This window comes from Jaculus jaculus, chromosome 1, assembly GCF_020740685.1.
Source record: "Jaculus jaculus isolate mJacJac1 chromosome 1, mJacJac1.mat.Y.cur, whole genome shotgun sequence".
NCBI lineage: Eukaryota > Metazoa > Chordata > Mammalia > Rodentia > Dipodidae > Jaculus > Jaculus jaculus.
In genome coordinates, this window is record NC_059102.1 from 307,011,800 (window position 1) to 307,026,631 (window position 14,832).

The 14,832-nt window shown below is 40.3% G+C and overlaps 1 protein-coding gene across 1 annotated transcript in view; it reads left to right on the forward strand.

The window, feature by feature from the left end:
• The first annotated feature begins 571 nt into the window (after positions 1–571).
• F5 (coagulation factor V) overlaps positions 572–14,832 on the forward strand; it is a 73,858-nt gene continuing 59,597 nt past the window's right edge. Inside the window, exons 1-3 of the mRNA XM_045149351.1 lie at positions 572–776; positions 3,472–3,548; positions 14,326–14,448. Coding sequence (XP_045005286.1) covers positions 619–776; positions 3,472–3,548; positions 14,326–14,448 — 358 coding nt within the window. The 5' untranslated portion in view covers positions 572–618. The remainder of the gene's footprint in view (positions 777–3,471; positions 3,549–14,325; positions 14,449–14,832) is intronic.

Sequence of the window (14,832 nt, forward strand, 5' to 3'; positions counted from 1 at the left end):
AAACTCTCTAAGCCTTGGGCTCTGCTGTGCTGTCCTTACCCTTTCAGTTTGTGTCTTGGTGGAAGTTGGTTAAGTGATTCACAACGCCCAGGCTTGCTAAAAGACTGTATCCTTTTGTAGTTTCTGTGTCCAGCCACTAGACAAACTCCCCTTTCCCTAGATCAGAAGTGAGGGTTGGGTCCTGTTGCACTGAGAATTTGCAGAGACTGGCAGCCTGAATTTACACCCAGGGAGGATAGGAAAAGATGAGGATGACAGCCCCCGCCTGTGGAAGTGAGTAAGTACAGTTTATGTTGGCAGCAGGGATCCCTGGGGATTGTCCCTGAGCTAAAGCCTCTTCCTTCACCTGTAGTAAGTACCCAGTCCCTAATCTCCCTGTACCTCTGGTCACCAGGGCCAGTGACGTCACCAAGCTCCTGCCCACAGGAGGCCGGGCTGGGAGGGAGGGTCAGGGGAGAGACACTGCCTCCCTAGGCCTCCCAGGGCTCGCCGGCTGCAAAGGGGAAAGAGGACAGACAGCAAGGGACAGTGTGGCGCTGGGCGCCAGAGAGGTTTGGGTTAGCGTTGAGCGCTGCGCGGTCAGCGGAGGCGGCAGCACGCAGCAGACAGCAAGGGACCATGTTCCCGTTGGGCCCGCGCCTCTGCCTCTGGGTGGTCCTGGGTACCAGCTGCGCGGGCTGGGGAAGCCCAGGGGCCAAAGCTGCGCAGCTAAGGCAGTTCTTCGTAGCTGCTCAGGTCATACCCTGGAGCTACCGCCCTGAGCCCATAGACCCCAGGTAACCGCTCTGGGTGCAGGTGGGCTTCTCCAGGAAGAATAAACCAATAGAATGGAATGTTTCAATTCCAAGGAGGGAAGGAGGAGAGGGAGGGAGGGAGACAGAGAGAGAGAGTTTTGCAATGAATAAAATAAACTTTGTGGTTACTAATTTTGCCTCCAGTAATAGATTTTAGCATTCTTAGGTTGTAAGATATATTTATTTTGATTATTGTGTGTGTGTGTGTGTGTGTGTGTGTGTGTGTGTGTGTGTGGGTGTGTTGGCATTTGATTGTCTGTTAAATGTATTGATCAATTCAATAGCACCAGCCTCCAGCTCCCTCATTTGCCCTCCCCATAATCTCTTATTTCCGAGTTCCAGTAGGTGGGTATTTTTTTTTTAATAGACCCTTTCCCTCTATAGATTCATCTTCTCAAGTTGAAGGTTGACCCGGTGGACTTTATTATAAGGAGATAACCGAATAACTATTGCTGTCATTTTTTGACTTTTTAATGGATGACTTTCAAAACGTCAATCTAAAGAAATGCACCTCTTCCATACTTTCATCCTTTTCTCTTTACATTTGGTGGTTTTTTTTTTTTTTTTTTTTTTTTTTTTTTTTTTTTTTTTTGGTTTTTCGAGGTAGGGCCTCACTCTAGCCCAGGCTGACCTGGAATTCACTATGGTGTCTCAGGGTGGCCTCGAACTCACGGCGATCCTCCCACCTCTGCCTCCCAAGTGCTGGGATTAAAGGCGTGCGCCACCACGCCCGGCTTACATTTGGTGTCTTTACGGCTGTTTATGTGACTTAATTTTTCTCACTTTTAACCACTTCATGGGATATGGTGCAATTTTTTTTTTTTTCCTATCCTGGATATTTCCCATCTTGGTAAATTGGTAAGGTGACTATTCAAAGGTTCAAAGACATATGTAACTAAGAGGAGGTTGACATAATTTAAAAAAAATTAAAAACCTGTACCTGTGAGTTGCAGTGTATATTCTCCTAACTGGAAGGTTAAAAAGAAGACTTCCCCAAATTAATCAAATAATAGATGTTATTCAGTATTTCCAACTACTGATGTGTCTGTTTTAAATAGTTAACCTCCTAGTTGGACTCACATCTTTTCAGTTAACATCAAAGTTTAGGGATTGTGAAAGATGTGTTCCTCTTTTCCAATTGCAAAACTAAAGCATTCAGCCAAAAAAGTGTAATATTTTGAAAGTAATATGTAACATCTTGCTATAAATGTATAACAAGCCTTCCAATTTTTTTTCATTGTAACTGTGTTATTTTAGAAGCCATGAATTGCATTCCATCTTGGTCTTGTGGCAATTAGAAATTTCTCAGTTTAAAGAACAATTTTAAATATTGTATTTCAAAGTGAAAATAAAAATCATACCCAGGCCCTTAGGGAATTGGCACTGATGACCTTATTTCCAACACACATCTTTATTGCTCAGGGAAGAATGTACAATCTGCTACTGACTTGTCTAGAACATGTCGTGGTTAGCCTGGGATAGGAGAGGGGTAGATGCACACTGAAGGATACAAGGTTGAGATCAACAAATTCAAAGATTATTGATGCAACATGAGGACTATAGCTACTAGTGGTACATTGTATTGGCAGGTCAGTATTGCCTAGCTAGGAAAAAAAGGGGATAAGTTATTCACAAGGGAACCAAATGGAATTCTTCCTTAATGGCCTCTCAAATGCATAGTTATTAAGTTTCTGAAACCCATTCATACTAGAAATAGAAAATAAAAGTGTTTTTCTAGGTCTGGATAAAGATGAGATGATTTAACCCTTTGGGATCTTGGCCATGACATTTATTAATTACATCTTTATAGGAAGTTACTTAATCTTTCCAGTGCATTTTTTAGAGCTTTTGCTTCAGTTGCTGTTTCCATCCTCTCAATTAGAAATAGATTCAACAAATGCATACTAATTTACAATATTTCCAAGTAGTTTCTAATTGTATAATGAAACTTGGAATTTTTAGACTATATTTTGTTAATTTGTTGAAAAATAGTTCAGTGACTTGATCATATTTTAACCTAAACCTAAAGTTTGAGTTCACATTACAAGATTATATTCCCTTGTAGAAAATTGATTCTGAGAAACAGGGTGACCTAAATTTGGAAAGAATGTTTATTACAACAGACTATTTTTGAAAAAAGCAATAATTATTTCAATGACTTCACTTATTAATAATATTCACAAACTTTTGACTTCTAAAATACAATTATATATGTATTTGAATTTTTACATTCCTTTTGTCACATGTGTATGTGTGTGGTGTGCATCTATGTGTGATTGCATGTTCACATGTGTGTAAGCATGTAAGACCTAGAGGTTGATATTGGATATCTTCCTGGATCACTTTCCACTTTCATGAGCAGGGACTTGAATCCAGAGCTCACCAATTCCACTGTGTAGCTAGCCAGCTTGTCCCCAGGATCCCCTGGCTCAGCTCCTGAGTTGGGATTACAAATGGCCCACCACACCCTCCTGGCATTTATGTGGGTGCTAGGAATCCAAATCCTGGTCTTATGCTTGCACAGGAAGCAACTTATCCACTAAGCCATCACCCCAGGTGGCTGTCATTCTATTCTCCTTCTGAAAGGCTGAGGATGTGGGGACATATGTTTTTGTAATAAGGGTAGATGTCATCTACGTCTTTCAAATTAGTTTTGTTTTTCTTGTTTGAATCCTAGATCTTCCTTTAAGAAAATTGTCTACAGAGAGTATGAACCATATTTTAAGAAAGAAAAACCACAGCCTAGCATCTCAGGTAGGTCTGAGGTTGAGTTTGTTTGTCTATATTTATTTATCTATTAAGTAAGTACTTGGGATTTAATTAGGATATCTGTAATTGTAAGCAAAGGCTCTACCACTGATATGTGTACCTGATCAACTTTTTCCTTTTATTTTGAGACAGGGTCTCACTAAATTGCCATGTCTGAGCTTGAGCTTGCTCAGTAACCCAGTTTATCAGTATTTTAAATTTTAAAGATGTATTTTAGGGATAATATGATATTATTTGTACTTAAAAAATCGACTTGGTGATATTTTATTCAAATGTATGTTTTTAAACAAACACTGGCTATATGATGTGTAGTCCCAGAACACAATGAGAATGGGGGCCTCCTGTTGATATTATTGAGAATTTCAAACAAGCTTTAGAGCAAACAGGGACTCTTGTGAGCATGGGCCCTGTGAAATTTCATAAGTCACATGTCCATGATGCTAATTATGTTTTAAACTTTGATCAAAATAGCTAAACCAAACTTTTCAATAGTTGAAATTTTTATTTAGTCATCTAACAAACCACTGTTGTGGATTGACATTGACCTAGGCCTTGTGGATGCAAGAGTGGATAAGATAAACTCACTGATCACATGGGGCTTGTGGTCAGGTTTCATCAGCATGTGTGTTCACAGAATACTGTTTGTTCATTTGTGTACATCAGACTTCCCATGCTGATTCAAAGGAAACGTGTATGCTTGCTTGTTTCCATTGACTGCTCCTATCTATTCTCTTGCTTATCTACTGCAATGAACCAAATAGAATTGCCTCCTTCATAAAGTTTTATAGAAAATTCTCTTCTTTTTTCTTTAGCCTTTCTTTAACCAAAGAGACTAATTTGAGAAAGGCTCCTGGCTCTTACCTATAGAACAATATTTCATAGGAATCACAGAGACCATTGTTAGAAAGTGCCCTCCAGTTGGATCTTTTATCATCAATTCACCCATTCCATTCTTTCCTCATCCAAGTGAAACCCTGACATCTCTCCCTGACTCACCTGCTGCCCTGACTCCTTTATTCCTCTATCCCTCTTCAATGGAGTCTTCCTTTCTGTCAAAAGCCAACAGAACAAAAGAAAACCATGTTCAGGTAAATCCTTATCTAGAAAAAGTAAAAATAAGTCTCCCCTTGCCCTTAGCTGTCTGTTTCCTCTCCATTCCTTTATTGCTAATTTCTTTTTCTTAAAAGATTGATGTTTATTTATTTATTAGAGACAGAAAGAGGGGTAGGAGGGAGAGAGAGACATACAGAGAGAGAGAGGGCGGTGGGGGGGAATGAGTGTGACAAGGTCTCCAGCCACTGTAAACAAACTCCAGACACATGCGCCACCATGTGTATCTGGCTTATGTGGGACCTAAAGAATCAAACCTGGGTCCTTAGGCTTTGTAGGCAAGTGCCTTAACCGTTAAGCCATTTCTCCAGCCCCATTACTAATTTCTTATATGAGAAGTCTGTCATTCTCTACATTATGGCCCCCTAAATTCCTTCCTTAAGCTGCTCCAATATGACCAACTCCATTAAAATCACTGTCAGAAAAAAGGCACTCATGACCTATGAGATGCCAGTGCCCATGATTTCTTTCTAAATTTTTCAACATTTCTAAATGACTTAACAGTCTTTCTTCTTGAAGCTTTCTACACCTCATTTCCCTAATGTCACTTCCTCCTGGTTTTCCTCTATCTTTTCTTTTTTATGCCTTTTCTTCTCAGTTTCTCTGCTGTATTTTCTTCCCCAAGGTTCAAACCTCAGCCACAATTATGACTTTCACAACTACCTATGCAAAGGCCATGTCCTTTCTAACACCACACTAATTCCAACACTCTGTGAGAAGAAATACCTCTTCCCTCTCCTTTCTATTCCCAATGTCATGAACTAACTCCTAGCACTCAGGGAGGCTGTGAGGATCAGATCAGTTGGGTTAATAAGTACAAAGTTCCTGTAATCATGCTAACATATAATAAGCACTCAATATGAGTTAGTGACATTATTGTTAGTTGTTATTACAGTTGTGACTTATACTACTATTAGCGCATGTAGATCATAATATTGTGACTATCAATATGCCCATAGTAGTTTGCTTATCTTATATTCTTTCTACATGGTCATTTATTTACTTATTTGTCTTTAACTAAATAATTCAGTTAATATTCTTTTCTTTCATTGTTTATTTGTTTGGTTTTTTGAGGTAGGGTCTCACTCTAACCCAGGCTGACCTGAAATTCACTATGTAGTCTCAGGGTGGGCTCGAATGCACAGCAATCCTCCAACATCTGCCTCCTAAGTGCTGGGATTCAAGGTTTGAGCCACCATGCCCGGCTTCTTTTTTCTTTTACTTTTTAATGATTACATGCTAAGACCTATACTGCATTGCAGGCTCTGGGGATATGAAAGTGATTAAGAGTTAGTCTCTGACTTCCAGAAGCCAACCAGTTGCTGGGGATAATCAATAAATAAAAGGCAAAAGATTTATATGATCTGAAGAGAAACCAGAGTATGGGGGGATAACCAATAAGGAAGCAAACAGTTATAGTCACTAATGAGGGAGAATTGTGATAAAAACCTATCTTCAGTCTAGTGGTGAGGAAGGTTTTTCTATTTCCAAGTTGAGGGAGGGAGAGAGAGGAAAACAGAAAAGAAAGAGGGAGAGAGAACTAGAGAGCCAATAGTGAGTGGGAGTATAAAGGTACATTTTAAAGCAAGGAAATAGTTTGCATAAAGGTTTAGACATTCGGGGAACCATACTGGATCAGCACAGTAGGGGCACAGTGTACAAGAAAGGAATTAAGGAGATACCACTAGCTGGAGACCCAGCCGGATCAGGAGCCATGTGAAAGCTCTGCTCTAGGGAAGTAGAAAGTCACTGAAATAACGTAAGCAGGAGGGAGGCAGGCTTGGATCTGTGCTTTTCAAAGATCAGTCTGTAACTGAGAACAAAGTATAATCATACACACACACATGATGCTGTAATGAGGCCCTTCACTTTGTGTGCTGACTTAAAAAATCATTTAGAGAGAGATTGTCCTGTCCAAATGTGAAGGACAGACTCAAGAAAAATCAAGTCCAGGAAAACTATCTTGGGGGCTTTGATGTCAATCAAAGAAACAGGACAGCATGGGAGCTGAGATGTAGAAAATCGGTCAGTTTCCAAAGACTAATGAGATGAAATTAACTAAGCTCAATACTAACTGAATGAAAATAGTGAAGAGAAAGGAATTATGATTGACTTCAAGGTTTCTGATTTAAGTCGCATAGCATGCATGGTGCCATGCAGTAAGAGGAATTTAGGGAAAGGAGGATGTTTGTGTTGGAAGATGATGAGCTCAAACTTAGGTGACTGGAATGTCTATAGTGTTGGCGAATGAATAGATGAGTATCAACTTTGGCCTTTAGGAGAGAGGTCGGGGATATATGTGTGTGGATGTGGTTGTTTAGAGGTACGGTCTCCCTCTAGCCTAGGCTGATTTGGAGTTCACTATGTAGGCCCAACCTGGCCTCAAATTCACAGTGATCCTCTTACCTCAGCTTCCCAAATGCTGGGATTAAAGGTATGCACCACCACACCAGGCTGGATATAGATATTTTGGAGACACCATAACCAAGGCTGTAACTGAAGCTCTGAGAAGGCAAGATCACTCAGAGCGAATATAGTGAGAAAACTACAGATAGTCTTTTTTTTTTTTTAACTTAAAAAGATGAGTAATTGGGCCCATTACTCCTGTAAATAGAGCTCACAAGTAATGGGGCCCAGTTGATCAACCAAGAAAGAAAAGGTTGCCAAGGAGCTTAAGAACATTTGCCTGGGGAGGACAGAGGAAAAGTAGAGAATGTGGTGTCCAGGAAGCAGAGGGTAAATTGGCCCTAAGAGCTACTAAGAGATGGGAAACAAGGCCTGGTTTTTGTTGTGGAGTGGAGGGCAAGATTAGATGGCACTGGCTTGAGGCCTGAACAGCAGGTGAGGAAACTAAAGCAAAAGAAACATATAGATAATTCTTTTCTGAAACTTGTCTCCACACCGGAGGGAAAACAGGATTGTTTGGGAGGAGAGTGAGGGGCATAATGGTATTTTGGAGTTCTCTAGGAAATATAGGACCCTATTATTTAATGATTCAATAGAAAAGGAGGGAATACAGATATCTGAAAAATAACTGATGGATCCAGATAAAAAAAGAAGCAGGAAGGACTGGGCTGACTCAGCTTTAGACTGAATGGCTACTACCTTCATTGGGGGTTCAGTTATGAGGCATTGTTCACGAGATTACCTTTGTAGTTATACCAAGAAGTTGAGGGATCTTCTGCTGAGTACTGTAGTGTTAGAAAGGACCAGTGTAAGGCTGGGGACTAAGGAGGTTTTTAACAAGGGGAATCACTATGATAGAAGTCCTTTCATATGGAGCTAGAGAGATGGCTTAGTGGTTAAGGTGTTTGCCTGCAAAGCCAAAGGATCCCAGTTCAATTCTCCAGGACCCAAATAAGCCAGACGCACAAGGGGAACTTCATCTGGAGTTTGTTTACAGTGGCTGGAGGTCCTGGTGTGCCTATTCTCTCTTTCTCTGTCTCTGTCTCACTCTCTCTCTCTCTCTCTCTCTCTCCCTCTTTCTCTCTCAAATAAATAAATAAATAAAATTTTAAAAATTTCCTTTCAGATGACTGCCTGTTAGATCTCTTTTCCTCATTTAATCTTATTAATCAGAAGTATACCTTGAAAGTTGGTAAATATAGCCTAATAGGCTTAAGTCCCTTTCACTATAAACATTACCTTTCTGTCAACTCCTGTGTATCCCAGAATCCATTTGATTTTCATTTCATTTCATTTTTACCTTCATCTTTAAGCACTCTTCTCTCTCCTCCCTCTCTCTCTCTCTCTCTCTCTCTCTCTCTCTCTCTCTCTCTCGGAGGTAGGGTCTCTCTCTAGCCCAGGCTGACCTGGAATTCACTGTAGTCTCAGGGTGGCCTCAAACTCATGGCTATCCTCCTACCTCTGTCTCCTGAATGCTGAGATTAAAGGTGTGCTTCACTATACTCAGACAAGCAGTCTTTTCTTAAACTCTCAAAGTTGCTTAACTATGAACACCACAGGGAAGGAGTGCAACTACATTCATTTTGTAGCCCCATAGTGGTTGAGATAAGGATGCAGAGCTGGTATAAGGATGCTCTGCCTTGAATGAGATCTAAACTGGAATGCTGTGGTTAGGAGCATCAAAGTATAGTCCTGAGTTATTTGCACCTTTTCTGTATTTCCTTCTCAAAACATCTGGTGGGTTTGATTCTAGCTTATGTCTGCATTAGGTCCTGGTATCTCACTTCTGCAACAGGAGTCCAGACATTATTATAAGTGCAACTGGGACCTCAGTGTTAGGCTATAGTTTGAAGATGCCTGTATAATGAAGTCTGTAGATATCTGAACAGGTAGAGATGCCAGGTAAATTTTCAAGGATCATCTCAGGCTTCAAAGGGGATAGTTTTGAGGGTTTGTATTTTTTCTTGAAGATTATGAAATGTTGGCTCCCAAAGAAGTTTTAAATCATTGCCCATGGGCTGCCTTGTGTGATGTAATGCCTTGTTCATCAAAGAGCAGGGGGACCTGATTAGTTCTTTTCCTGTAGTCCTTTCCAACTCATAAACTCATGAGATTGGCTATATTGTGTTGCTTTCCTCAAGCCCAAGGCAGATCACTCCTTCCCCCATCACTCCTTCTCTCCCATCAGAGTAAAGATGGGAAAGAATTTAGACCATGTGGCTGGTGGAAAAGCTAAACAGCTCAAAAAAACAAAAAATATTCACTCACATGTCTGCTTACAGGAACTCCTGGTAATTTATGAAAACATTTTTGAGTTTTACCATAATTGTAAAGTAGCAGGAAGCGAGACTGAATAAACACCCAAAACTGTCCATTGAAGTAGGAGGCCTCCCTGGGTTAAATAATCAAGGAACCTTTTCCTGGACATCTGGCATTTATAGCCATTTGATGCCAACAAACCAATCAACTGAGCAGGGAACCATGGCAACAAAATGCCATGACAGTCTGACAACAATGTCAGAATATACTAGACTATGTGCAGCCTGGGTAAGACAGAGAATCAAGACAGCAGCTGAGCCTTCCACTAGGAGCCAGAATGGAAGGTAATGTTGAGAAGATAGAGTCACCTGGCAGAATCAGACAAGGTGAGAAGCCACAAAAGGGAAGCTATCCGGAATACTCTAAGATGAAGGTCTAACAAACCTTGGGTAAGCTACCTTTCTCCCCTGACCACCACATACTTCCTAGGCTTTGCTATTCATCTCTAAAATGAGTATATTGAACTATGTAGCCTCCATGGACCTATGCAGGGCTAACAGAGAAAACCAACAACAAAAACAGTATAGCAACAACAATAACAGTACAGCAACAACAAAAACAGTATAAACTTGGATTGAAAATTCAACAAAAGGAATAGGATAGCAATGGGTGGGAAGATCAGAATAGGGAAGGCTGAACTGTAACGCAGATTATGGCTGACCATTGCTGCTATGACAAATCATCACATTTAGTGCCTGAAAACATGAATTAGCCAAGTGCCCCTGGTGTATTCCTACACAGTTCAGGATGCTAAGGCAAGGGGATTATGAGTTCCAGTTCCTGGTGAGACCCTGCCCCAAAGCACAAAATAATGTATTTTTTTTATTCTGTTATCGTTGTGTGGTCAGAGGTTCAAAATGGGTTTCACAAGGTGTTGGTGAGGCCGAGTCACTTCCTTGTCTTGTCCAATCACTAGAGCTGCCTGTAGCTATTGGCTCCTGTTTCCTTCCTCCATCTCCAAAACCAGGAAAGGGCCATCCTTTCACCTCATTCTAAGATTCTCTTACATCCCTCTTATGAGAATACCTTTGGCTGCATAGGGCCTAGCTGGTAATCCAGGAGAATCTCTGCATCCCAATATCCTTAACTTAATCTCATGTGCAGAATCCCTTTGGCCTAGTTGCAGATTGGAAGCATTATGGCCTGGAAGGAAGGGCGTGTTATTCTGCCTACTACATCCACCAAACCAAATTGTCCCATAGTGTCCTTCTTCTCAGAATATGCCACCTTCATTTATCCAGCTTCCAAGGCAGAATCTCCTTGATACCCGTGACAACTTGGTGTCCCCCACCCTCCACTCCATCCGGGTCTTTACTAAATCTTGATAATGTGTTCTCCTAAACAGACATCATCTACCATTTTCTTTCCTCTCTGACCATAATCTTCCCAACATCCCTTTAGAGCTTTCCATCAGCACCTGCTCTGGTTTCTTCTCAGGTCATTCCCCAGAAAAACAGACAGATCGTAAAAGCAAAACCTGGCCCCAAAAGAAAATTAGTGAAGAAAAACTGAAAAACAAATTTTAATTAAAAATGTGTGCTATTTGTTCTTAGGTGACATTTTTAATAACATCCTCTAAATACTATTTGATTAAAAGTTACAGACTGAAGGACTGGGCCTTTGTGTTTTCACAACCTTGCTTACTTCCTACTAAGCTTCTCTATGGAGGGTTATCTATAAATTGTCTGAATAGACCAAGTTTTCTGGAATCTCAGGGCCTTTTTGCATGCTAGTTAAACTTCATAGAAAGACCCTGTACACCCCCTTGTCTCTGTGCCTTTAGACCTCACTTAAAGCATCACTTCCTCAGGAAAGCTTCTCCCAATCCTGACCCTCTCATTGCTTGCAGGATATGACTGTATCCTCTCTCCAGTGCTCTCTAGAATATCCTGCACTTTTCTTTCATGATATCACAGTTGATATTCTGTATTTATGTGATCACCTGTTAAAATTAGTTTGTCTTGTAAGCTCTAGGATGTACGAGAGTTTCTATTTTCTTTTTTATGTATCACTGCCACTTTAACACCTAACTCCATGTGTACCCTCAATGTCTGTTGAATGAATAAATGATCAATGAATGCAAGGTGAAAGTTTGCTAGAAAGATAGTTTAATACACAATATTTAGAGTCATACAGACTTAAGTTTAAATCACAGCTTTGCCTTGTAACTATTAATTGTGTGATTTGGGGAAAGATGTTTAAATATCCTGGGACTTTATTTCCTCCTCATTAATAGCAAGATCTAATATCTATCTTTAAAGTATATTTTGAGGATTAATGTGCAAGCTTACAATTCTTGAGAACATGGAGACGACAATAAGGTGAAAGTCCTGTCATAATTATCACCCCTGCAAGTGAATGGGCTGTGCAGGAAAACTGGTTGAACTCCATGACTACTGCAACTTCCTGCTTCTAAGATTTCCAATGAGTAGGAACAAATACCCTGGGGGTCTGGATGGCTTGGAAGTGAGAGGAGCGAACCTGTCACTTGCCTGATGTGCTTTTGGGGATAGATTCTAAAGCACTAAATGACACTGGAACCATCAGGGAGCAAATGCTAGAATGCAATTCACAAGTTCCACCTCCAAAGCTCTTAGCAAGAAGCTTTCTTCTAGTCTGATCTCAGGTTATTCAGAAGTGGAGACTTCATAGCCTGCACTTGAGAAATTCTCATATATGAACCTTCACAATTCAGACTCAGTAGCATACTCTTCCTCTAAATCTTGGGACAGAGCTGGTTCTGCACCCTCTTAGCTCCCAGAGCATCTTATCCGTGTCTCAGGGGTCACTCCGACCACATTTCTGCATCCAAACAGGCTTGTGGGCTCCTGGAGGACAGGGACTGCATCTTACTTATTATGGCAGTTTGAATAGATGGCCCCCAAAATAATCAGTGTTTTATTAGTTTGTTGTTCAGATCTGCAGCCATTTGGCTGAAGGAAGTGTCACTGGGCAGATCTTAAAGTATGGTGGTGGGTTTGAAATTCCAATCTAAAGATCTGAAAAGTGCCTAGTTCCACCTTGGAATTCCTGAAGTGTGCTGTGTGGCTTTTGGCTTGTGGTTTTCTCTCTCTCTGCTTGGACCTGTGAAAGCAGGGCCAACTTTTCTGCCATTGTAGAACTTCCCTTGGATCTGTAAGCTTCAATAAATCCTTCCTTCCATAACTGCCTGGTCCGGAAGTTCATCTCAGTGAACCTGAAGCTGTCTGCCACACTTATCTATGCAGCTCAGAACTGAGCCCTGTGCCTGGCAGGTAGCAAGTGAAACCTTACTCTTGATGTTTGATCCCCACTTGTTCCTTGTCCGAGTAACGACTAACATCATTTACCCTCTAGTTCAGATCAAAGGCTTGGAGGTCATTCTTGACTTCTGTTTCACACATGCCACATCTAATACATCAGAAAATCTGTTGTATTTACCTTCAAATGTGCCTAGGATTCACACATTTCTGTTTCTTCCATCTCAACACATTCTGACCTACCTCATCTTTGTCTCATTCCTCTCACACCAGCCTTCACTACACAGCAGCAGTCACAATTCTTTATCTAATGAAGTTTTTTTTTTTTTTTTTTTTTTTTTTTTTTTTTTTCCCGAGGTAGGATCTCACTCTGGCTCAGGCTGACCTGGAATTCACTATGTAGTCTCAGGGTGGCCTTGAACTCACAGTGATCCTCCTACCTTTCCCTACTGAGTGCTGGGATTAAATGCATGTGCCATCACCTGGCCAGGATAAATTTTTAAAGCATCAGGCCATATCACTACTGTTAAAAATTCTGATGATTTGCCATTCCACATAGAAAAACATTTCTAACATGACTCATGGGGCCTTCCATAACCTGTATCCCCACATCCACCTCATCTCTTCTTATTTTACCTATGCTATTTTTAAAAAAAGATTGAAAGGAGGAGGAGATATAATGGAGAGTGGAGTTTCAAAGGGCAAAGTAGGAGGAGGGAGGGAATTACCATGGGATATTGTTTACGGTCATGGAAGTTGTTAATTATATTCAAAATAAAATAAAATGTCTATGAGTAATAAACAAAAAGATTTATCATGGGGATTAATGTGTTTTCCTTGGATGCACTAAAGTCACATCGGGTTCAAGGATTTTGAATGTGCCTCATGCTGTGGAGTAGTTGTTTGCTCTTGCAATGCCCTTAGGTCTTTAAGGTCTCAGAAAAAAATCTAAAGAAACTACTCCCTCACACTGAAATGCAAAATTAAAAATGGTTTTCCTTCTTTTTATGACCAAAGACAATGGACCAAAGTGGACTTAGTCTGGCTTACTCTCTGCTCTGCTCTTTGTGTTTATATGACTACCCACAGTATAGCCAAGTTAGCTGGAAAGGATGGAAAGATGCCAAGATTTCAAGCAAGTGTCCAACCTGAGGCCCACAGATCACAAGGCCAAGGATAGTTATGAATGTGGCCCAACATAACATTGGAAACTTATTTAAAACACTATGATACTGAACTGATGATACACTTCAGAACTAACGTAGCATGCATAGGTTTGATTTCCAGCACCATATAAAGCAAGGTATGGTGGAATATGCCTACAATCCTACAATCTAGAGAAAATTGCAAGAGGATGAGGAGTTCAAGACCATTGTTGGCTGTATAGTGAGCTTGAGGTCAGCCAGTGATACATGAGATCCTGTCAAAAAAAATGTTTTTGTTATATGTGATTTATTGTGTAACCTGATTGAATGATTCTCAAGCATGGACTTTCCAGGTGATGAAGTTATATCACATTGTTAAAGGCTGGATACCTCTGGAAGTCAAGGTCAAGAGAAGAAAATCAACTTCAGAACAAGAATAAATGACAAGCAATTGCCTTAGGGACATTTCTGCATATTTGTCTTCATTCCTGCACTGTCTTTGATGAGCCTGACCACAAACATCTTAACTCTTATCTTCCTTAGGACTTCTGGGACCTACTTTATATGCTGAAGTTGGAGATACCATGCAGGTTCACTTTAAAAATAAGGCAGACAAGCCCATAAGCATTCATCCTCAAGGAATTAAGTATAGTAAATTATCAGAAGGTAAGAAAAATTTATTGACCCTTTGTCTAGAGAAAAATGTAGATCTCTTTAATATCATCATCAAACATTTAAAACTGGTATTCTTAACATATGTTGTTAGAGAAACCCTTTTCCTACAAATTGCAGTTATAAAAATATTCCTTTTTTCCATTTTAGAGATGAAACAAAAAGTTCTGGAATCACCTAGACCACAGGATTTCATAGGGTTCTAATTCTAAGTAGTTGTGTTGGAAAATTACCTAACTTTTCTGACTTCTTGTATGTTCGTCTTAAAATGGAAATAAAATACATTGTTAGATGGTTTAAGGCAGAAGTGAGGAAGCTTCTACAAGAAGCAAAGGAAGCCTTGTGGTGATTATCATCACTGCAAATGAATGTTGGTTG